A 25,059-nucleotide genomic window follows, 5' to 3' on the forward strand; every position below is an offset into this window, starting at 1 on the left:
GAACCCAATTAAGAGCATGTAAAAACTCTACCGTTTTCAGGAGCTCAAATTATTCCACAATAAAGGTCCAGGTTTTCAACCTTGACTCCGAGCCTGGACTTGAGTCTTCCCGTCTGCATCCATACAAGGGACAAGGACAGTGCAGTGTCCCCGCCCCTCGCGGGTAGGCAGACCCTGTACACGGTGGCCCCTGTTCCAAGGGCACACTGAGCGCATCAGGGGAAGCGGTGGGGTGGACAAGGAGTGGGCGCAGAGGAACTGGCCCTGGGGACACTGAAGACCCACGTATCATAAAACATCAGCAGGGCTCTATATGACCTTAGGGAATTAAACAGGGACGCACGTGTTTCAGGCATATTGGCCTGGCAGCGCCATTTATTCCATTACTAGGAAGGTTCAGCAGCTGCCATCTGAGTAAACAAGAAGGGTGAGTACAGGGCGAAGCAGGGTGGGAAGGGGGAGAACCAGGGCGCGGAAGCAGCAGGTGCAAACACCCAAAGCTTCCTCTTCGGATTTGCCCAGACCACGGCTCAGCGTCTGCTCTAAAACGCGAGGAGGGGGCGAGAAGACGACGCTTCCTGGCCTTCCCCTCCCCGGGGGCCGGGCCCGTGACCAGGGACAGGCGCGCCCCGGAGTCACCGCGGCCCGGCGGCCGCGTGAGTCTTCTGGTGGCGGATGAGGTTGCACTGGCGGGTGAAGTCCTTCCCGCAGCGGGCGCAGCGGTGCGGCCGCTCCCCCGTGTGGCTGCGCTCGTGCTCCAGGAGGAAGGAGCGCCGGCCGTAGCTCTTCCCGCACTGGGCGCAGCGGTGCGGCCGCTCCGGCCGGTGGCTGCGCTGGTGCTGGATGAGGCCGGCGCTCTGGCTGAAGGCCTTCCCGCACTCCCGGCAGCGGTACCGCCGGTGCGCGTCGTGGATGCCGCGGTGATTGAACAGCCCCGAGCTGCGGCTGAACGCCTTCCCGCACTCGCCGCACGCGTAGGGCCTCTCGCCCGTGTGCACCCTGCGGTGGCGGGTGAGGCCCGAATTCTGGGCAAAGGTCTTGCCGCACTCGTCACATGTGTGCCATCCCCGCCCCGGGGGGCCGCCCCGGCGCCCCTCTGCCCAGCCCTGTCCAGGCCCGGGCCCCCCGCGTGCCTCCTCCCACGTCTGTGCGGAAAGGACTTCCCCGCGGGACTCCGCTATCTTAGGACAGTCTTTCCTCGGCACGCCTTCTCTGTCCTCAGCCATGCTCGTTCCATCTGAAACACAAGAGACCAGGGAAGCGTCACCTGCTCCGACCCCACGGGAGGGTCCCTGTGCGCATGAAACCGCAGACTGCTTCCACCTGGTGTGACCCCAGGTCACAGAGCAGAGAGGAGCTTGGAAACAGAAGGGCCAGGGCGGAAGCCTTCCTCCAAGTGACAGGGAAGGCTGCCCTCCGGCAGAATGTGGCTCAGTCCTTCCTGACAGGGCAGGGGCCTGGAGAGGATTCCTTAGGCTTCTTCATGGGGAGGGCAGCTCAACGTCAGGGTGCCTTCTCCTAGTTTTCCCCTAGAACCCCTCCCCGATTTGGGTGCGGAGCCTCAAAGAGACCACGTGCTCATTCATTCCTTTATGGAACAAGTGCTCCCACTCTTCTGGGGGCATGGGACAGTAAGTACTACAACCGTCAGATCCGCGACATCCCAGGTGTGTCCCAGCACGTCCCAGGTATGACCTGGCCTGTCCCAGTGGGCTCCAGGCACATCCCAGGTGTGTCCCAGCAATACCCCAGATGTGACCCGGCACATCCCAGTGTGCTCCAGCACAAGGCCCTTACTGGCTCCACACTCTGCCTGGAAAGCTCTAGGCTCGGACAACAGCTAGAGTTTGCTCAGTTCCCACCTTCTTGGTTCCTGTACTCAGGGCTGCGGTTGGCCTGCCACACCCATGGCGCCCTCGATGCCCCCGACTCGCTCCAGTCCCGGCCTAGTGCACAGCACTGACCACCGTCTGACACGCTGCATCGCCACCCCGTCTGTGTGCTATGTGTTTCCCCCATCCCACAGTCTAATCTCCATGGCAGTGGGATCTTTTTGTTTTATTCCTTGGGTCACGGCTGGCACATGGCAGTTATTCAATAAATATTTGTTGAATGAATAAAAAACAAAGGACTGAAACCGAGCCTGCTGCTGTGGCCTCAAATGACCGGCCCAGGCATGGGCACAGGAGGCACACGGCACCCGATGGAACTGGCCCACACCGGACACTTGTCCAACCAACCCAATCGGACTTGAAGGAATTGAAGGCAGGAATGGAGACACACAGACCCAAACTGTCTAGACAGCAGAGCACAGCCCAGTGGAATCTTCAGGATGTCTCAGGTTCCCTGGGCATGACTGCTGGGGGAAGCCATCGAGACTACGAGACAGCCAACCGACCCATGAGCTGGATCTGGACAATCGAAAGCTCCTCACCCCCTCCCCTGAACTTGAAACGTGAGCTCTAGCTGCCTGCCCCGCTCCCAAAAGCTGCCCCGAGGACAGTGACTACCTGGACAGCACGCATGACTGCAGTCAGGTAAAGCCTCTACATAAACCTGTAAAATGTGTGGGCGGGTGCCGAGATCTACGCATTTTTCCATGCCCAGGACAAGCCTCCTTTGCTTATTAAAACTGCCATCTACCCCCTTTCTCCGGTCTCTTCCTGCCCCCCACAGAAGGGGCAGCCTCAGGTGACACCTGGGAAGCTCCCAAGGACCTTGTGAACCAACAGATTCCCACCTTGCAACCCAGAAAAGTCTCAGGAAAACACCCACCAACCCCCGTCCTTTTGCCATAACATCCGGCTTTTTCTCTCCCATCTAATTGTACTGTCGCTCACGCACCAGAACAGGCGCCTTGTAGGGCTCCTCTGTTGTCAGACCACGGTTCTCCTGCTCCTTTTAGCTGGGGGAGGACAACAGGTGTGGAAAACAGAAATGTGTCTGCAGAGAAGAAATGGACCACAAATGGGATCAGTACTGCCCTTCTGCCCAAACTTCATATTTATAGTTGAGACATACAAGGAAACCGGGTAGAATGAAAGCAAAGACATGTCTCACCTTTTTCATAATCAGCACTTACACAGCCCTCCATGACTTACAAGACACTGTCACATGTGGTATCACCCTAACGCATCTCTTTATCTGGGGTTATTATACCACCTCTTTAACAAACTGCATGACAAAAGGTAGACCTGTGGCTAGACAGACTCTACACGTACACAGAAAAAGTCTGGAAAATACATGACAATTTAACAAGTGTGGCTACTCCTGGGGAATAAAATTCGGAGAACTTTCATGTTTTACTATATACAAACTCCTATATTATTTGGATTTTTTACTATCAGCATGAATTCTGAAAGAAAAGCAAACTCAGTACTATACAGTAACCTTAAATGCGGCTTAATTTAAAAAGACTGAAGAGCTGGACGTTGGTTTTTGATCCTCGTAATCTCAAACACTTACTATGTTGCTTAACAAAACTGGCTTTTCCTACATGTACAACATATACCTGCGCTGACAGTCCTAGAAGAGAACTTTTTGATTTGTAGATGTCCTCTGTGTACTCTCCTATGGCCATGGCAAATGCTTAATGAATGACTGGATGAAGGGATGGATGGAGGAGAGGATGGAAGGATGGGTGGAGGGAGGGAGGGAGGGAGGGAAGGAAGGAAGGAAGGAAGGAAGGAAGGAAGGAAGGAAGGAAGGAAGGAAGGAAGGAAGGAAGGAAGGATAAAGGGGTGGATGGAAGGAAGGGAGGGAGAAAGGAAGGAAGAGGGGATGGATGGATGGATGGGAGGAAGGAGGGGTGGAAGGAAGGATGGATAGACGAAGGGATGGATGCAGGAATGGATGGATGAATGAGAGGATGGATGGATGGACAGATGGATGGGAGGATGGGAGAGAGGGATGAAGGGATAGAGATACAGATGGAGGAATGGATGGATGAGAGGATGGAAGGATGGGTGGAAGGAGAGAGGGAGGGAGGGAGGGAGGGAGGGAGGGAAGGAAGGAAGGAAGGAAGGAAGGAAGGAAGGAAGGAAGGATGGATAAAGGGGTGGATGGAAGGAAGGGAGGGAGAAAGGAAGGAAGAGGGGATGGATGGATGGATGGATGGGAGGAAGGAGGGGTGGAAGGAAGGATGGATAGACTAAGGGATGGATGCAGGGATGGATGGATGGATGAATGAGAGGATGGATGGATGGATAGATGGATGGGAGGATGGAAGAGAGGGATGAAGGGATGGAGAGACGGATGGAGGAATGGTTGGATAAGAGGATGGACTTACTCAGATGTGCTTCCTGAAGGTAGAAGAAAGGGAAACATGCCTGGAAAATAAAAAGTCCAAGTTCATGGAGAGGAGGAAGAAACAAAGGAATTGACTGGGAAGATGCTCATAAAAGAGGAAAATGAAATCAGAGGAATTTAATCTGATGAGGTCACCGGAGCCAGAGGAAGGTCTGCAGAGCACATTTACTAAGAAAAAAAGAATCTTTTAAAATGAAGAGATATGTTCCAAGTGGCAGAAATCCATGATAACTACATGACTGCTAGGGTAGACAAAATAGAGGCAGGAAGCAGAGAGGCAAGAGAAGTTGTGGCTTTGATGAAGTGAAAATGCAAACAGCAGACGCCACTGCAGACTGACTGTTAGAAAGTTAACAAATAGTCCGGCAGAGGCTACGCTGTCCTGGTGAGAAATCAGACAGAAGCTGAGCCAGCTGTGACAGGGAGAGCGAGAACAGGACGACAGCTGGCACAGCCCCAAGCGCCCAGGCCTGCACCCGCCACTGAATGACACACCAGGAAACGCCAGACTGATTCCACTGGATTCCCCCGTCCAGTCTGCCACCCGCTGTGCGTTCCCCACCCCTTCCTCACCCCTTTATACTGCAAACGTAAGCCCAAATGGGCAAGGGGGACCTGGAAGAACAGCTACCACATACTAAGCAAAATGCCTGCCAAGTGCTTTTCATCAGTTGTCTGTTCTGTGCTCGCAACTACCTTCTATGCTACATACTTGTTAGACTGAATTGTGTTGTCTCCCTCCCCCTAGAGTTGCATGTTGAAGCCCTAACTATATTTAAAAATGGGCCTTTTAGGAAATTAATTAGGGTAATTAAGAGTGGGGTCCTAAATGGGGTGCCTGGGTGGCTCAGTCGGTGAAGCGTCGGACTTCAGCTCAGGTCATGATCTCACGGTTCGTGGGTTCGAGCCCCGCGTCAGGCACCGTGCTGACAGCTCGGAGCCTGGAGCCTGCTTCAGATTCTGTGTCTTCCTCTCTCTCTCTCTGCCCCTCCCCTGCTCACACTCTGTCAATCTCTCTCTCAAAAAGTAGATAAACATTAAAAAAAAAAAAATTAAAAAAAAAAAAAGAGTGGGGCCCTAATCTAATAGGACTAATGTCCTTATAAGAGGTAACAGCATCAGAACTTTCTTTCTCTCTTCCAACAGGAACGTATACACAGAAAGGCATGTCTGAGAACAAAGCGAGAAGGTGGCCGTCAACAACCCAGGAAGGCAGGTCTCACCAGAAACCAAGCCTGCTCGTATCTTGATCTTGGAGATCCAGCCTCAAGAACTGTGATCAAATGAATTTCTGTTTCAGCCACCCAGTGTGTGTCATTCTATTAGGACAGCCCAAGCAAACTAAGGCAATGCTATTATCAACCCCATTTTGGAGATGAGGGAACCGAGACCAAATGGTTCAATAAACCTGCTCACGTACAAGCAGCTTCTAAAACGCAAAGCCATGATTTGAATGTATCATACCCATTCTCTAAAGCTGCCCTCCACGGTGATTCCTGAAAGTTTTCCTAAGGTACCACGTGCCAGAATACCAGAGAGATGACAGGATAGTTCACAGGGGAAGCCTGAACGCAGGGAAGGGGACAAAGTGAGGACGCTGGGCCCTCAGCAGCTGTAGCGCTGACCTTACCTGGTAAAGAGACTTCTGAGCCCCTGGTTCCCCAGGTCTGGACTTTTCATTTGTTTTTGCTTGACAAGAGGGGATGTGTTCAACACCAGAAAAGTCCTATCCCTCACCTGTCTCTCCAGTAGGGCGGGACTCTTGGGCAGTGTCACGAGGGAGCTGGGGCTCCTCAGGCTGGGACTGAAGGCTCAGTGATGTCTGCTCGCCTAGAGGCACCGTCTCTCTAGAGCAGACTTCTCGTCCCTGTCCGTAGGCTACCATCTGGAAACAGAGAGGTGACATTTGACTTCTGAAGAAGTTAACTGTCTAAAGAAACCCTTCCCAGAAAGCAGCAGGAAGCAGAGTCAGGGTCAGAGTCAGTCAAGGGGATACAAAACAAGGGATCCAAGGGTCCTTGATGACACACATACACTTCTTCCCTGCAAATCTCCCTTCCTACCTCAAGTTGTGGCTCATCGAGCTCCTTCTCCAGATCCTCCAGCAGAATCACAGCCTCTTCCCCGCTCTCTGGACAGTGCTCCTGCACCCAGGCCTGGAGCTCCTTGGGCAGGATGGTCAGGAACTGCTCCAGCACCAGCAGCTCCAGGATCTGCTCCTTCGTGCTGGCATGAGGCCTCAACCACTGGCGGCACAGCTCACGGAGCTGGGTGAGGGCCTCCCTGGGTCCAGGAGTTTCCTGGTAACACAGCTGTCGAAAGCGCGTTCGGAAGACTTCCCTCGCCAGGGGACTGCTACGTTTCAGTCTGGATTCCTGCATCTGGAGGCGACTTTCCGTCTCCACCTTCACGGTCAGTTCTTCCCAAGCCTCAGGACCATGCACATCCATGGGCAAAACCTCCTTTGAGTCTGTATTCATCCTGACTTGGAATAGTTTACAAAGCACCCTCCAGCTGGAGTCGTGTTTTAGAAGCACCTTGAGAGGTTCCCTCTTGAGCAGTAAAAATCACTGTTTATATAGAAGAATGACAACAGCTAGAGATGGGCACTGATACCATAAGCAACTGTCATAGACCCCAAGCCTCTTCACTGAAAGTAAAGTCATTTGGTGACCAAAGGATAGGAATAATGGAAAACATAAGGTCATAATGTGCAAAAATCACAGGCTTTCAAGTTACCCAGAACTGGATTCTATTATGGTTCTAACATTTACCAATTTACTGACTGACTTTCAGCCAATTTCTTATCGTCCTTCAATCTCAGTTTCTCAATGTAAAGAAATAGCAATAAAGATACCTTACAGAGCTCATGGAGAAAAGAGGGACCACACAATTCACTCGGAATTGTTAAAAAGTTCAGACTCGTTTTTTCAAAGTCAAATCAGAGAAAGAATAGATGAAAATACTGCTCTTATCTTTGATAAATGAATGAGCTAACTCTCATTGGGACTCTTTGCTAGAGTTTCAAAACAATCTTGAAAACAACCATTCCATTTCAGGTTGTTGTCCTTTGAGCTAAATTCATTGAAAACTTTATTAAACTGAGAGTAACAGCGTTGCGCTGCAGTCCACAACATGCTTTCGCATACGAGACCACATTTAAGGCTCACATCACCCTCTGAGGTTCGGTGACAACCACGATTTGAGGTTGCCTAAGGTCAAACCCTCTGTGAGGACAGTCCTCAGGAGCACAGAGGCCCTGGGGGAAGCGGTCTGCTCCCAGCCAGGCTGCGCCTCTCAGTCACCTGAAAGTGCCGCCCCGCAGCTGAGTTCCAGCTGGACAGGCGCGGCGGAGGGGGGGGGGGAGAGGGAGCGGGGGAGAGGGAGGGGGGAGGGGAAGGAAGACGGGGGGGGGGGGGGGGCGGGGTACAGGACGTCCAGGGAATGGAATCCTGGGTGGATGGAGATCCGGGGAGGGACGGGGATCTGGGGTGGAGGGGGATCCAGATGGGAATCGGGGACGGCTGCGGAGCCAGGGTGTATGGAAACCCGGGGTGTATGGGGATCCCAGGACGGAGAGGAATCCGGAGACGGAGGAGGATCCAGGAACAGATGCGGATCTCGGGACGGAGGGGTATGCAGGGACGGATGCGGATCCGGGGTTCGGGCGGGAGGGAGGCTGGGCTCCCAAGGCCGCAGGTGCGCTCCAGGGCGCGAGGATCGCGAGGCTAAAGGAAGCGGAAGGGCAACGGGCACGTTCTGCGCCTGAAAGCCAGTCCGCTCCAAGCCCCTTCACCGGCTTCGGAACCGAAAGGAGAGGGTGTGACATCTTACACCCGTGCGTGCCTCTCCCGCCCCCGAGGCCGGCCGCCCAGGCCGTTCCCGCCGAGTCCAGCCTGCGGCCGTCATCCCAGTGGCGGCCCTCGAGCCTCGCGGCCTTCCCAGGCCCTGCCCGCGCGACGTCCCCTCCCCGGGCGGAGGCCCGCCTTCCGCAACCCGCCCCCCCCCCCCCAGCCACGCCCGCCCGGGTTCCCGGCGCCGACTCACGGGAGCTGGACGCTGCAGGGAGACGGAGAGCGCCGACGCGGCGTCTGCGGGAGCGCGCCGGCCGGAACAATGCGCCGCACCGAGGGGGCTGCCGGCCGCGGGGGGCGCTCGGGGCCGAGGCACTTCCGGGCCGCTCTAGGATCCCGCGTCTCGCCGCCCGCCGCCCGCCGCCAGCCTCCCCGCGGCTCACGTGGTTGGAGCTGCGGCCGCAGGTGCGCCCCGCGCAGGTTTTAAACTGAAGCGCAGGAATGCTAGGTCATTAATTTGACGACACTTATTTTTAAAACTTTTTTTTTAAAGAATATATTACCTGTGGTTTTTAAAAAACCTCAGCAACGCCAAAATTAACCAAGTAAAAGGTGAAATCCCATACTGTCACTAAGGTCCCCCTACCCTGGGATCGCCGCTGTCATGGTTCGCTGGGGATTTGCGTGTATACTTCCGATCTTTCTCACGTGCAGCTGCATAGACAAGCATTAAGCTATTTTACATTTAGGTTTTTTTTAATCACTTATTTTAACGTTTTCACTTCAGGTATCTTAGACCTCTTTATTGGTCGTGTAGGTCCGACTCATTTGGTGGCTGAGTACATCAAGCACAGAGACTGCAATTTTTTTGTCCAGGCCCCTATACATTGATAGACTTTCCTTCTTCCTCCCTCCCTCCCTCCCTCCCTCCCTTCCTTCCTTCCTTCCTTCCTTCCTTCCTTCCTTCCTTCCTTCCCTCCTTCCTTCCTACCTTTTTTCCTTCTGCTTTCCTTCTTCCTTCCTCCTTTCCTTCCTTCCTTTTGATTTTTGCTACAGAGGTTTTTTGGATTTTTAGTGGTAATACAAAATCTGTCCAAAATAAATTGGCTTTATTTGTACAAAAGAGTATAATTATTAGTACAGCTAGTCATCCATCAATTTTATCATGCCAACCAGAATGATAGTATTGCATAAATTATGTTTGTTTTGTTTTTAACAGAACCTCATTATTTAATAAATATTTTTAATGTTTATTTTAGAGAGAGAGCATGTGTGCCAGCACCGGGGGGGGGGGGGGGCAGAGAGAGGGGGACAGAGAAGATGAGGCAGGCTCTGTACTGACAGCAGAGAACCTGAGGTGGGGCTTGAACTCACGAACCTTGAGATCATGACCTGAGCAGAAGTCAGACACTTAGCCACCCAGGTGCCCCCAAAACCTCATTGTTTATTTTAATTACAGCAGTAGGAAAGTATCTTGAATGTTCATGTAAATTCTGTGATGCGTTTTAACTCCAAAACTATAGCTCTATATATTTCTTCGGTTGGTCTCCTCAACGTAGCCATCTGAGGTCATTAAATAAACACAAGCTTCATCCTTTATGTTGACTTCTTCTGAATGTCCAATAAGTCTGTTATCATTAAGAGCAGCAGCATGAAGCAAATCTGCTCAAAATCCTGATCACTCTCTTCCACACACCTCACTTCCAGAGCCCTCAGTACAAACTTTTCCAACAAACTATATAATGGCCACAAATTCCCAGCTTCCCTTTAACTGGAATACAGTTCAAATACGTTATTCTTGGGGCACGTGGGTGGCTCAGCGGGTTAAGCATCAGACTTTTGATTTCAGCTTAGGTCATGATTTCACAGTTCATGGAATCGAGCCCCTTGACAATGAAGCACCACAGAGTCTGCTTGAGATGCTATCTCCCTCTCCCTCTGTCCCCCTCCTGCTCATGCTCTCTCTGTCTCAAAATAAATAAATAAACATTTTTTTAAAAACCCACGATTCAGCTCAGACAAGAAGAAATGCTGACTACAAGAACATTGAGCGTTACCTGAATTTGGAAACAGGTATATTGGGATATTGACTCTTCTAGGGGTTATGTCATAAGCTTAAAAAAAAAATGAAGAAGGAGGAGGGAGAAGAACAAGAAGAAGATGGAGAAAAGGATTTGGAGAACTGTTAACAAAGAGATTGAGGGAACTAGCTGGTATGGGGATTAAAATGTATCAAGTATAACAATAGTGATGTCCCATATGAACCTTCCCTAACCCAAAATAGTTTCAGTAAGTACGTGGGCAAGCTCATCTGCTCTATGGATGTCACCAATCAATTCTGAACCCTAGGTATGATATAACATTCCATTTGGAACAGCCAGTCACCTGTTGATTACATTGGACTCTCTCTATAATGGAGAGAACAAAACTGCTTCAAAGCAATATTTTTTTTTTTTTTGGATTTCCATTGGCTTTCCGTGCCCACCATCTTGGTATTGACTTGATGAAAGCTCTGCTCACACCAGCCCTAACTTAGTTGGGCATTGAAATGAAGTGTTTTTCCCCCCAGTCTACTTTCTAAGTTTCTTTATTAATTTCTGAGTGGGGGGGGGGGGGCAGAGAGAGAGAGAAAGAGAGAGAGAATCCCAAGCAGGATCCTAGCTGTCAGCGTAGAGGCTGATGTGGGGCTCGAACTCATGAACCGGGAGATCATGACCTGAACCCAAACCAAGAGTCAGGCACCTAACCCACTGAGCCACCCAGATGCACCCCACCCCCAGATCTGTACTTTCAGCTAGGTTCTTGTGAATCCTTCTTTCCTGTCTTTTAATGCTACCTTGGGCAGACCCCATAGCTTTCTGGTCAATTTTAAGTATTAAAGATCCTATCCAGAGGTGTCTGGCTGGCTCAGTAGGTAGAGCATGTGACTCTTGATTTGGGGGTTGTGAGTTTGAGCCCCAGCTTGGGTGTAGAGATTACTTAAAAATAAAATATTAAAAAAAATAAAGATCCCATTCAATTTATCTTTTTTTAATTTTAATATTTATTTTTGAGAAAGAAAGAGACAGTGCGAGCGGGGGAGGGGCAGAGAGAGGGAGACACAGAATCTGAAGCAGTCTTCAGGCTCTGAGCTGTCAGCACAGAGCCCCACGCAGGGCTTGAACTCACAAACCCGAAGATCATGACCTGAGCCAAAGTCAGACGCTTAATCAACTGAGCCACCCAAGTGCCCCCCATTCAATTTATTTTTAGCTTGAAAATTTATTATCTATTGAATACGTTACATAGCAACAGATTCAAAATACAAGAAGTATAAAAGGGCAAATGTTGAAAAGTCTCCCTCTGGAGGGCACTTGCGATGAGCACTGGGTGTTATAGGTAAGTGATGAATAACTAAATTCTACTCCTGAAACTAATATTATAATATATGTTAACTAACTAGAACTTAAATAAAAATGTGAAACATTAAAAAAAAAATCTCCCTGTGATTTTTTTCTTCTGTTGAGTTTGATAATGATATCGTAGATCCATAGGAAAATGTCCTTATATTTTAGAGATGGGTACCGAAGTATTCAAAGGTGTAATGATGTCTATAATTTACTTCGAAATACTTCAGCAGAGGAAGAAAAAGCAAATATGGCAAAATGAACAATTATAAATGTAGGCACGTATATGGTGTTCATTATATATAAATACATAAATCCTTGGAAGTAACTGTTTCCGAATTCAGATTTTCTTAAGACGGTGTTTGCCCCAGATGACCGATGGCTTAGGACGAAACACCTTCAGCGGTTTCTCCTTCGCCCAGTAAGGGCAGGCAGGTGTCTAGCCTCAGAGCCAGGGTCACCACGGCCGCCCAGTCCCGTGGGGGCCTGGGCCTCCGGACGCACGGAGCCCAGAAGTAAACGCGGCCCCGTCCGGGAGGTGGGCGCAGCGGTGGGCGACCAGGCAGAGACACACTGGCCCCTCAACCCCCGGCCAGCGCCCCCACCACACACACACACACACACACACACACACACACCCCAGGCGTTCTGCCCGTCCCCCCGCGTGCAGCCCTCCACATCACTGTGGACAAAGCCCATCCCATGGGTCGTGTGGCCAGAACCCCTGCCGCAGGGGGAGGGGGTGCCCATCGAGATGCTGGAGGCTCGGCAGGTGAGAACCAGCCTCCAAATGCAGCTGACACCGCCCCGCCGGGTGTACGGCCGCGCCCCCTGCTGGACGGAGGCCGCCCCCCCACCCCCGCCCCGTCTCTGCCTGTCTCTGTCTCAAAATAAATAAAAATCGAAACAAAATTTAAAAAAAAACTACAACTCTCTAACAATATCTAAAAGTGATGCCACCCCAAATCTTCACCAAATTTTTTATCTTTGCAAAGCTGATAGGCAAAAAATGGTATATTATTGGTGTCAACTAGCATTTTAATTATGAAAAAATGAGACATTAATATTCATGTGCATTTCCTTCTGTGAACTTTCTGTTTACACCCTTTCCCTTTTTCCTACTTGTGCTCGTTTTTCTCTTGACTCGTATAATCATCATATACTAAGGAAATTAGACTTTTGTGATAATTTGTAATATTTCCATTCTACTTTCTTTATGGGGGCTCTAGTTTACAGCAATTTTTAATTTTTTAGTTAAATTTACTAATTTTATATGTTTTCTGTGATAAGAAAGGTCTTATTTGTGCGATGACTATAACAGAAAATTCTCATGTAGTTTTTTTTTCTAGTACTTTCACAGTTTTACTTTTTTCCTACTTAAATTTTGAACCACCTGGAAATGATCCAGTTGTAAGATGTGAGGTGCGGACTACACTCTACTTTTTTTTTTTTCTTCAGATTTTTACACAGATGTCCCAGTACCATTTCTTGAATGATTTATCTTTTCTCTAGTAACCTGAGATGACATTTTTATCAAATGCTTAAATATTGATATTGCCTACTTCTGGATTTTCTATACTGTTTATACTACAGTACTTTGTTCATTGTAGCTTGTAATATGTTTTAAAATCCCAGAGGCTTGCGTTTTCCTTGTTACTCTTTTCTGAATTTTCCTGGCTATTAATGCTTGTTTACTTTCACATAAACTTGAGAAGCAATTACCCAGTTTGAAAACAAAATGCTATGTTAATTTTTATTGGCATTATATTAAATACCTAGACTCACGTGTAGAGAAATTGATTTTCCTCTTTCTCCATATCTTTGGTCAGTCAACAATATATGAAGCTTTTTCTTTTAATGTTTATTTTGAGAGAGACAGAGCAGGAGACGGGCAGAAAGAGAGAGAGAAAGAGAATTCCATTGTGGGTCTGGAGCCCAAGAGCTGAGATCATGACCTGAGGTGAGATCAGAGTCTGACGTTCAACCGACTGAGCCACCCAGGCCCCTTGAGATCTACTTTTTAAGTGGCGATAATCAATAACCCTCCAGTTTGCCCTCCCGAAGGCAATTTCCTCTCCCACCGGACGTGTGTGACAGCGACTTCAAGCCGGACCCCAGGCCACCTGGTCCTCCGCCTGTCTCCGCCTCCACCTGCGCTCCAGTCTCTGCTTGGCCCAAACCCCCTCCGGCGCGTGTCCTGAGCGGATGTCCTGAGTAGGCGCCACCGGCGGGAGCAGCGCCGCAAGGGTCACAAACCAGGACCCGGGTGCACGCTGCGGCCTTGGCGTCGGTCTCCGCATGCGCGGCGCTGACTCAGCCTCAGGGAGCGACAACGTCGTCTCGGAGCCCTGAGCTGCGTCCTCGAGTGGGGGGGGGGGGGTGGTCCCTGGCCGGGGACTCCCGGACCCCCAACCCCGGCCTGCCAGCGCTCCATCAGGGTTGCCAGACGAAAATGCACTAAGTGGGCCACTCATCGGAGACAGGCCCACCTGCGGCAGGGGTGGAAAGGGGCTTCTTGCCTCCCACCAGGCCCGGCCCCGCTGCCCTCTGATGACAGTGCTCTGTCCCCAGAGAATCCTCCCGGAAACAGGCACCGACCAGCTCCCGCCACTCCCTCCGTCCCCCAGGCTCCTCGGAGCCCTGCTCCAGGGACTCAGATCCCAACAAAGGCCATTCCTCCTCCACCCCCACCCCCCTTGTTGGAACGCATTGCTCGTTCCTCTGGGGTCTCCTGTCGCTGCATTGATTCGATAAACGGATTTTGTCGTTTTACAGGTTTGTCCCTGATGGTTTGGGGGATGTCTTTCGCACCACATTAGCCCGCCCTGTGGGTCCTAGGACATGGCCCACAGTAGGGGTTGGAGACACTAAACCAGGCAAAGCCGCGAAGGTTCAGGATAAACCTTCATCATGCCGATGTTGGAAGGATGGGAGAGACGTGGGTCCTGGGGAGAAAAGATGGGCACCAAGAAACCAGGTCTCAGCCGCGTTTTGAAACAAAACAGAAGTAGTTGTGGCACAAATTAGGTTTGCCTGCAGGTCTTGAGAACACGCGTTACTGGGCCCCAGCCCCAGGGTTTGTATTTCTAGCAGCTTTCCCGGGGATGACGATGCTATTGCTTGGGGGAGACGCACTGGAAACCACAACAATGCCAGGTGAGTGCTTTGAATCCTGTGATCCGATCCAGACCTCTGACCTAGACCTCTAAAAACTTCATTCTAATAAAACAGTCAAAGGAGTTCTACCCTCAAACCACACAAAGGTTCAACCTCATCAATCCCTAAATTCCATTAAATCTTAAATATTTAGTCCACTTGATAAACGGCCCGTGGTTACCTGCAAATTCTGTGATAAACCAAGGCCACCAAGCATACGAGAGCTCGGGATTCCTAAACATTTCGTTCTCACTGTGTGTGGTTGTGTCTCCATTTAGATGATGTGATAATGCTTGTTGAAATAACAACCCTCCCCCCCACCCCCACCCCCTTATAGGGCTGCACAAGCCTGAGTGGTCTGGTCTGCTTTCCACTTTGCTGGTGGTGAGTGTAGATCAGTACAACCCCCATGGAGGAAAAATAGCAATATCTCACAAATGCACACACCGTGCAGCCCAGCACAGCCTTGCTAGACATTTATACACTGATGCAGATACACACACGTGCAAAATGGTGTATCTATTCAGATATAGATACAGGACTGCTTTTTACAGGCATCATCATACTGTCTTGCACGACGTTCTTTTTCATTCAATGATATATCTTGACAACTTAATATTACACATGCATACTTTGCTTCTGGAAGGATACACGAGGGCTAATAGCATCCTGCTGGTGGGGACGGTAAATGGTGACAAAACTCTCTGTATAGCTTTTTATACTTTTTGTATCATGTGGCTGTAGAACTTCTCAAAAATGGAAATAATAGGGGTGCCCAGCTGGCTCAGTGGGTAGAGCATACAGCCCTGAGGTTGTGAGTTCAAGCCCCACCTTGTGCATAGTTTCCTTAAGTTAATTAATCAAAAAGATAAAAATAAAGAAAAGGCATATGTCTTGGGAAAAATGGAAATAATTAAATGAAGAAATATGTTATCCCCCCCCCAAAGTTCTGCCAATATGGAAGTATTGGAAGTCACAGTAGAAGTATGGAAGTATGGAAGTATGGAAGTCACAGTATAAACTACACAAGACTAACATTTTCCTTTGCTCCCCTCAGAAAGATATCTTTAGCCCTAACTGGGAATGTGACTTTTAGTTTGGTCATACCTCTAAGAATTCCTATCCCTCCTTGTCAAAGACAGGAATCCTTAGGAAATAACGGTTGCTTTTAAAGTTAGTATAAATAACAGATGAAAATTGCAGCAGAGATAACATTAGTTTGAAAATGCCTTAAATAAGCCGTGAGGTCCAGTGTTACAGTGTTACTCGGCAGACGATTGTATCAGTTCCTCTTTGTTAGGCAACATGTTTCTCTGGTGCTCAATTATTCAGTCGTTTCCTTAGTGGGGAATCCTTTCTAAGCAGAACTTGTCAGGGAATGCAAATTCGGTGGGGGGCTGAAACGTGAATCCACTAACTCAATTGACAAAGTAGGTTCCAGCAGGAGCAGAGCTACTGAAAAGGCAGGGAAGGAGGGGTGGGGCGGGATTAGAGGGAGCTACTCCACTGGGTGGAGAGTGAGGAGTTAACTCAGCAAAAGAGAACACTTACGCCTCGCTTGGGAAGGGCGACACTACCGGAAGGAAAGCCAGCCGACGAGGATGGGATTCGAACCCACGCGTGCAGAGCACAATGGATTAGCAGTCCATCGCCTTAACCACTCGGCCACCTCGTCGCACGGGAACCCAGGCTGTTCTATTTCTTCCTCCCCGCTGCACTCCAGGATTTCCCCCAATGCGTCCGGTCGCCCTTCCCTGGCTTGCTCGCCACACCCGGTCCGAGTCAAGTGTCTGAAAGGAGACAGACCCCACGGCCCCGGCGCGGGGGGGCAAACACCCGCCAGCAGGTGGAACCAGGCCTGGGCGCTGACCTACAAGGGCGAGAATGGGCTTCGGAAAGAAGCGGGCAGGCGAGAGCGTGCGGGGAGGTCCCTGCGGGAGGCGGGCGTGGGGAGGTCCGTGCGGGGAGGCCCATCCGGCTGGGCACCAGGTGCGCTCACCTGTCGCGGTCCGTCCTGCAGGGCGGGGTGCAGGTGTGGCTCTGTCCCGAGCATCTCTGACTGCGGCCCCCACTTCTCGTCTGCACCCCCCCCCCTCCTCCCGCACTCTTGAGGGTCTGGTGCTTACTTAGTGCAGAGCTTTGGGGGAAGATGTGCTTTTTCCGCCAAAATGTTGGCGCTTCTTTCCCTCCCCGTGCAATCTCTTAGCTCTGTTCTCAGCTGTGTTGCGGGGAGTGGTTTTCTCTCCCCCGCGGTCTCCGAATTTCAGAATCCCTCCGGTCAGCACGAAACTACCACCTGGGCTACCGCATCCACGCCGCTAAATGGGACCGTCGTTCCCGTTCCTCTGCGGGGACACTCGCTCTTCAGAGAGTCAAGGGCAACCCCATTCCCACCAGCAACTTCAGAACGATTCCCAGGGGAGGGGGGAGCGGCATGGACACCACCCTCCCTCAGCTGGAGGGCAGGGAATCGTGTGTGCGTTCTGATCATCCCTGTCCAGCAATTAAGGAGTAAGCAAACAGTAACTGTAGTTAAATGCAGGATGAAATGCTCTACATTTAATTCAAACTCTGAGCACCAGAGTCAAGATACCTAAAAAGGATATTTTCAATTAATTAAACCTCTTGGGTTGATAATCCTAGTTTTTTTTTTTTAATCATAAGGTTGTGATGAATATTAGTTAATATCAATAAAATGGTTAGAAAATTATCTTGCAGGGGCGCCTGGGTGGCGCAGTCGGTTAAGCGTCCGACTTCAGCCAGGTCACGGTCTCGCGGTCTGTGAGTTCGAGCCCCGCGTCGGGCTCTGGGCTGATGGCTCAGAGCCTGGAGCCTGTTTCCAATTCTGTGTCTCCCTCTCTCTCTGCCCCTCGCCCGTTCATGCTCTGTCTCTCTCTGTCCCAAAAATAAATAAACGTTGAAAAAAAAATTAAAAAAAAAAAAAGAAAATTATCTTGCAAACAGTAATTGTGTAAGTCTTTGACACTGTAAGTTGTTTTCGGACTAATAAATAAACTAATAATTAATTACATGAAATTGTATTCAACAAGAAAAAGAAAACCTGGTAGGAAAAAAAAACATTACAAAACCCCACCAGGTATGGTCAATGCACAGAAGAAAATCAGACGGTTAATGAGCATAACTGAAGTGCACCAGCGAACTTGCACATGGGGATAGGACACTTAAAACTTCATTCTCCCTCCCCTACTCCCACTTCAGATTTCTGAAATACTGCCCATGCAGGTGTTAACGGGTCCAACCACCCTGAGGGACAATTGCATAAGACCTATTAAAATTTACAAAGTTCATACCCTTCCTTAACCCAACAGTCAGCCCACTAGTAGAGAATCCTGCTAGAGAAATACCAACACTAGTGTGAAAACACACACACACACACACACATTACATACATTTTAGTGGAGGGCTACTTCTGATAGTTAAATATTAGAGACTGTCCAATGCCTAACAAATGGAATAATTTTATGATCAAGCACAACATTGGAGGAGTCTGTGGTCATTAATAAGAACAACACAGAGCTACATGTAGTAACTGACAAATATTTTCCCAATTACTTTTTCTTAAGGCAAATTGTAGAACCGTATGTATAGCATTTTTGTATTGTTTTGGTACTGTGGTTCATTTTAGGTGATAAAATGAGTTTAGATATTTATTATTATTTTTAAAAGGGGGTTTTATTTAATTTTTAAAAATTTATTTATTTTGACAGAGAGAGAGGACTCACAAGCACATGCATGAGCGGGGAAGGCGCAAAGAGAGAGAGAGAATCCCAAGCAGGCTCCACTGTGCCAGCACAGAGCCCCATGTGGGGCTTGAACTCATGAACTGAACCTTGAGATCATACCCTGAGCTGAAGCAAAGAGTTGGATGCTTAACCTACTGAGCCACCCAGGTGTCCCCAGATATTTATTATTTTTTAAAGTAATCTCTACACCCAACGTGGGGCTCCACCTTACAACCTGGAAATCAAGAGTCACATGGTCTACTGACTGGGCCAGCCAAGCACCCCTGGTTTAGATATTTAATATCAGTGAGGGCCATTTAGCTGCAGCATCAATTTTATCAAGGTCCCAAACTTCGACTTTCCACGTTACCCTCACAGAAGTATTTACACCTACACCTACGTATCTATTAAGCATCACACAACAATTGTGCATTTCTTTTTAATGAGTTAGCTGAAGAGTTTTTAACATATCCCAATATTTTCAAATTTTATTTGGCATTTATTTTTTATATACTGGGCACGAACCTTTTGCCGTTTCTGAAAAGTCTCTGATATGAAAATTAAAAAAAAAAAAGGCCTGAAGGATGTATGTCAATTGTTAACAGCTGAGTTTTTCAACATTCTTTATTAAAGGTTTTTCGAGATTTCACTTTTTCTTTAACCATATGTTACTTAACAATTTCATTATTCTAAAGAAGGATCCACACCCAACCTGGGGCTTGAACTCACAACCCTGAGATCAAGAGCCGGATGCTCTACTGGCTGAGCCACCCCAGCAATTTCATTTTAAAAGGTAAAGATAAATTTAAACGAAGTATTTAAAGGCTGAAGCATGGTGAAGAGTGCCAAATGCTGCTCAGAAATGAAGATACAAAGAAATGGCCACTAGGTTTACCAACGATCTTTGTATATGATAGGAAGGAGTTTCATCTTAACATCTTACAGATCAAGCTGGTGGACGCCACTTGTAAGAGGTCGGGTCCTATAGACGTCTTCAGGACAGTGGGAAACAGCCTTCTCACTATATTTGATAGCACAGTGAATTGTGCTCCTGCCTGGGCTGTCTTCCCACCAGATTCCTAAACCCATTTCTTGTTTCTCACCCAACCACAGAGGATGGGGCTCCACTTCCCCATCTCTTCTCAGTGGGGATCCGAGTTGCAGTTTTCATTTCCTCAGGGGGAGCATTTGATCTTCGGGAAGGTATGTGATCACCACCTGCTCTCAAACAGGGTCCGAGTGGGATTTCCACCAGGCACCTGCGCTAACCCTGTGTCTCCACCCTTTTCCCCCATAACCATCCTTCAGATGGTCTCAGGTCCTCTGTGCCTGTTATTCTGGTTTTTCTCTCCTTCCCTACGTGTGTAGATAACGCTCAATCACTGAGCAGTGTGGGGACTCACGGTTCAAGCTTGGGACGTGTGTTCGATGGTGATCCTGTTTAATTAATATTGTGTAGTTGCAGGAGGAGGAGAGACTGCCGCAAATCCACCGAACGAACTCGAACTCCGAGCGTGATGAAATCACAGCACCTGCCGCCCACGCCTCTGTTCTCTCAACAACTATTTAACAAATGTCCTTTCTCTTCCCGTGCAAAGCGTATACTGTCAGGGGGAAGACAGACGTTTAAACAAAGAACACATGTAAGTACATGACCACAAATTTTGTTAGGGGACAGGAAAAATGTAGAGTGGCATGAGAACAATCAAATGGGGGAATTCACGTTCACTGGGAGATTAGGGGATGTGGCTCTGAACAGATACCCTTTAGGTTCGTAGGTGACATTTAGTATAAAATTAGGGCAGTGTCGGGACAGGCAGGGGCAAGTGAAGTGAGGGGTATTCCGGACACAGTGAGAGGTGTGTGTAGGGGAGGGGGGTCGTGGTCAGGAAGCTTGGGAGAAGGCCAGTGTGAGCCAGACCCAGTAAGCAGTGGAGACAGTGGGGAAAGCAAGCCCACTGGGGACTGTGTGGCCAAGTCATGTGACCAAGGCATTGACTACGTTCAGGATTTGAAATTTTACCCCAACTACAATGGGAACGTGTTGAAGCCTCACAAGCAGAGGACGAATACAGTCTGTTTAATATTTCTGAAAGACCACATCCAAGATATATTTATATATCCAAGATACACCTGCAGCTGACTCAGATGCACACTGGCAGGGCCTGCAGGGCGACCACTCCGGGTTTGATGCTGAGAGCTTTCCCCTTTGAGCTCCCCTTTGAGTTCCTCCTCCCTGGGGCGCCCTCAGCCCCAGGCAAACCCTGGGCAAAGGGCAAAGAGTTTGCTGAAGAATTTAGCTTTTTAAAGGACTGTAAAAATTATCAGATTTATATCCATAATGAGTGGTTGCCTCCCTAGTCAAGATTTTTTTTTATTTTTTTTATTAAAAAAAATTTTTTTTCAACGTTTATTTATTTTTAGGACAGAGAGAGATAGAGCATGAACGGGCGAGGGGCAGAGAGAGAGGGAGACACAGAATCGGAAACAGGCTCCAGGCTCTGAGCCATCAGCCCAGAGCCCGACGCGGGGCTCGAACTCACGGACCGCGAGATCGTGACCTGGCTGTAGTCGGACGCTTAACCGACTGCGCCACCCAGGCGCCCCCCTAGTCAAGATTTTAATTACCAAGGGTAAAGATTCTGGAACTTTTGTGTGTGTGTGTGTGTGTGTGTGTGTGTGTGTGTGTGTGTGATGTATCTAATTCACTAGGACATCGTTTGATTCTTGGTTTGTTTTCCAGCTTTAATGACTCTGTTCCTTCTTTTTTTTAATGTCTATTTATTTTTGAGAGACAGAGACATGGCACGAGTTGGGGAGGGGCAGAGAGAGAGGGAGACACAGAATCTGAAGCGGGGTCCAGGCTCGGAGCTGTGAGCACAAAGCCCGAAGTGGGGGAAGTGGGGCTCGAACTCATGGACGGGGAGATCATGACCCAAACCGAAGTCAGACGCTCAACCGACTGAGCCACCCAGGCACCCCTGATTCTGTTCTTTCTTTTGACAATTTATTTAAATACTGCACAATTGTATGTGTTTAATTTATTCAAAAGAATAGGGAAAATGTTTAAGAAAACTTCCAATCTCGCAAAAGCTTTGATAACCAATTTGTTTGAATCCATATTAACTGGAATAAAGACACTCTTGTATTTGTAGATGTCTTCTTAGCTAGGGTGGCAGGTTGGTCTTGAAACCTGAAGATCCAAGTACAAGCTTCTGAGAAGAAAGTGTGTTTTGACAGAAAAAGGACCCAGGCTAAATGTAAAGAGTAAATGAAGTCCAGGGAAAGGAGACTTTAAGGAGGCAATTGCAAGGTATTCAATGACAGCAGGGAAATGGAGGGAGATATCACACATCACCATGAGCATGAACATCTAGGTGACTCTGTTCCTGAAGAATGTTGCAGATTATGTTCAAATTAATAAAATCAGTATTTAACATTGATCCCTTACATTCGTTTCAAAAACTTTTTAACATTTCTTCATTTTTTAGAGAAAGAGTGTGAGTGAGGGACGGGCAGAGAGAGAGACACACACACAGAATCTGAAGCAGGCTTCAGGCTCTGAGCTGTCAGCCCAGAATCCCACTCTGGGCTCAAACTCACGAACTGTGAGATCATGACCTGAGCTGAAGTCAGAGGCTTAGCCAGCCGACTGAGCCACCCAGGTGCCCTTAACTTTGATCCTTTAAAAGGAAATGGTCCTGCTGCTGTTGTAAGCAAACCTCTATCTACCAACTTTGGGCAATGGAATTGTTCACCCGATTCTAGGGAGCCTGAGTGGCTCAGTTGGTTGAGCTCACGACTTCGCTCAGATTATGATCTCACATTGTGGGTTTCAGCCCCAAGTGGGGCTCTGTGCTGACAGCGTGGAGCCTGCTTTGGATTCTCCATCTCCTTCTCTGTCTCAAAAATAAGTAAACATTGAAAAAGTAAATAGGGGCACGTGGGTGGCTCAGTCCCTTGAGCATCTGACTCTTGACTTTGGCTCAGGTCATGATCTCAGGGTCTGAGCCAGTGTGGGGCTCGGGGCTGACAGCTCAGAACCTGGAACCTGCTTCGGATTCTGTGTCTCCCCCTCTCTCTGCTCCTTCACCACTCACGCTTTTTCTCTCTCACAACTTTATAAATGAATAAACAAATAAATAAATAATTTAAAAAGGCCATTCTAAGAAAATTATCACACTGATCAAAATAAAAAAGAATAAAACAAAGACATCTGAAGAAGCCACTTTCCCCCCTACTAGACATGCTCACTAAATACGCAGTGCTGACATTTAAAATTCCCACCTCTCTTCTCTTACACATTGGAATCTTTATGGATAAAATAAATAATGATACCTGGATTTTCCTTACAGTATAGGAGGAAAATGGTATAGACAGAGGGGGCTGGGAGGGAGAGGGCGGGAGAGGCACTTGGAGGCTTTATAGGTTTCCTTGTTTTGTTTTGTGTGTAAAAATTTCTATAATAAACGTAGGGGTGCGGCTGACCCGGTCAGGAGAGCAAGCGACTCTTGATTTAGGGGTTCTGAGTTCGAGCCCCACGTTGGGGGTAGAGTTTACTAATTAAAAAAAAAAAAAGGAAAAAAACGTTAACATTTTCTGTAATAACATATTTTGACCACATGGCAAAATACGCCAGATGCGGTCCCCGCACACGAGGCACTAGACTCAGGAGGGGACACCGGATGAGCGAGGGCACACGGACGAGATGGGGTGGGGAAGCTTCGTCTCCCCGTTGGCGGAAATTCCCGCGCACTACAGAGCCCAGCACGTGGGACGCGGGCGCGCCGGCGCAGGTGCACGGAAGTGCTCGCCCCCCGCGGGCCGCGCCTCTGCCCCGCGACCGCCAGGCGCCGCCTCAGAGCCCCAGCTCCGCTCCTTCCCGGGAAAGCGCAGAGGCCGCGGGAGCGCGAACTGCGGGCGGTGCTGCCAAACCCGCTCCCCCGGGCAGGCGGGGGTCTCCCCGCAGGCTGCCGAAGCTCCGCACGGCCTCGTGGTGACGACCCCCCAACACCCCTCCCTAACCCCAGGCCGCAGGGCCGCCCCCCAGGTGTGCGCCCTCTCCCGGGTCCCTCCGCGCGGCCAGAGGTGCGCCCTCCCCACCTCCCCCTGTCCCCCGGTTCCTCCCCCAACCTCCCAGGTTCCTCCCCCGACCAGGTGTGAGCCCTCCCCCGGGTCCCTCCGCGCGGCCAGGGGTGCGCCCTCCCCACCTCCCCCCGACCCCCGGGTTCCTCCCCCCACCCCCCGGGTTCCTCCCCCCAGCCCCCGGGTTCCTCCCCCGACCAGGTGTGAGCCCTCCCCCGGGTCCCTCCGCGCGGCCAGGAGTGCGCCCTCCCCACCTCCCCCCGACCCCCGGGTTCCTCCCCCCACCTCCCGCGTTCCTCTTCCCACCAGGTGTGAGCCCTACCCCGGGTCCCTCCGCGCGGCCAGGGGTGCACCCTCCCCACCTCCCCCCGCCCCCCGGGTTCCTCCCCCACCAGGTGTGAGCCCTCCCCCGGGTCCATCCCCGCCGCTTCCCAGACTGACAGCCGCCTGCGAGTTTGAGAGGCTGGTGGGGGGCGGGGCTCGCGGCCGCAAAATCGCTCCGAGAGCAGAAGCGCCTCTCGTCCAAGAGGAAAGCCACGGATGGGGGTCTCTAGCGCACAGGAGAGGCCCGCCTCGCTCTCGGGGCTCCGCCTGGGGAGGTCGCCCTGCTCCCCTCCCCTCCCCCCGCCGAAACTTCCCCAGGTGCCGACGACCTGGGGGTGGGGGGCGGCCACACGGACCGAAGCCGGGACGAAAACCGGGTGCAAGCCCGGTTCGCGCTGGGGGCGCAGGGCCGGCAACCTACCTGCTGGATGGGAGAAAAGATTTACAAATCACATGTCTGATGGGGACCAATACCCCCAATACCCGCAGGCTTCATTTTACCGCACGTCACAGACACTGCCTTTCTCCCCGCAAAGTGAAGGTGGTGACAACCGAGCATCCAGCGGGCTATCGGCCCCATGTTTTCAACATTCGCTCACTTCGTTTTGGTAATTCTCACAACGTTTTCAACCTTTTGATTTCATCCTGTTCAGTATTATTTGTTATGGCGATCTGTGGTCAGTGGTTACAGCGTGTGGAAAGCTCAGATGATGGTTAGCACATTTTAACAACAGAGGATCTTTAAATTAAGGCATCTATGTGGTTTTTGTAGACACAATGCTATTGCACACTTAATAGACTTCAGTATAGTGTAAACACAACTTTTATACGACTGGGAAACGAAAACATTCATTTGACTCACTTTACTGCAGTGGTCCGGAACTAAAGCTGCAGTGTCTCTGGGGTATGTGCCTGGGTATAAAGAACCCATGCAACTCCATTGAAAAAGAAAAAGAAAAACACATCCAAACTGATTTTAAAAATTTAAAAATGGGCAGAGGCTCTGAGTAGACATTTCCCCAAAGATGTAAAGATGGCAAACAGGTACATAAAAAAAGTGCTCAACAGGGGCGCCTGGGTGGCTCAGTCGGTTGACCCGCTGACTTTGGCTCAGGTCATGATCTCGCGGTCCCTGAGTTCAAGCCCCGCGTTGGGCTCTGTGCTGACAGCTCGGAGGCTGGAGCCTGTTTCGGATTCTGTGTCTCCCTCTCTCTGACCCTCCCCCATTCATGCTGTCTCTGTCTCAAAAATAAATAAATGTTA

General features: G+C 49.8%; 1 protein-coding gene and 1 non-coding gene across 4 annotated transcripts; both read right to left on the reverse strand.

Annotated features, from left to right (window-relative positions):
• Window positions 1-346: 346 nt before the first annotated feature.
• On the reverse strand, window positions 347-8,474 carry ZSCAN9 (zinc finger and SCAN domain containing 9). 3 transcript variants are annotated; one of them, XM_023254672.2, is made up of 5 exons: window positions 8,356-8,473; window positions 6,372-6,878; window positions 6,046-6,193; window positions 2,845-2,943; window positions 347-1,237 (listed from the first exon to the last, which is right to left on the reverse strand). In XM_023254672.2, the coding sequence occupies exons 2-5, from the start codon at window positions 6,786-6,788 to the stop codon at window positions 636-638; spliced, it is 1,266 nt and encodes a 421-aa protein (XP_023110440.2). In that variant the 5' UTR covers window positions 6,789-6,878; window positions 8,356-8,473; the 3' UTR covers window positions 347-635. The 3 variants fall into 3 exon arrangements, with proteins under 3 accessions (XP_023110440.2, XP_023110441.2, XP_019687232.2); XM_023254673.2 differs by lacking the exon at window positions 2,845-2,943 and having other exon boundaries at window positions 8,356-8,474; XM_019831673.3 differs by lacking the exon at window positions 8,356-8,473 and having other exon boundaries at window positions 6,372-7,641.
• A 7,763-nt stretch (window positions 8,475-16,237) lies between these two features.
• TRNAS-GCU lies at window positions 16,238-16,319 on the reverse strand. Its single transcript has one exon. It is a non-coding gene; the product is annotated as a tRNA-Ser (tRNA).
• Window positions 16,320-25,059: the final 8,740 nt, after the last annotated feature.

This window comes from Felis catus, chromosome B2 (assembly GCF_018350175.1).
Source record: "Felis catus isolate Fca126 chromosome B2, F.catus_Fca126_mat1.0, whole genome shotgun sequence".
NCBI classification, from domain to species: domain Eukaryota; kingdom Metazoa; phylum Chordata; class Mammalia; order Carnivora; family Felidae; genus Felis; species Felis catus.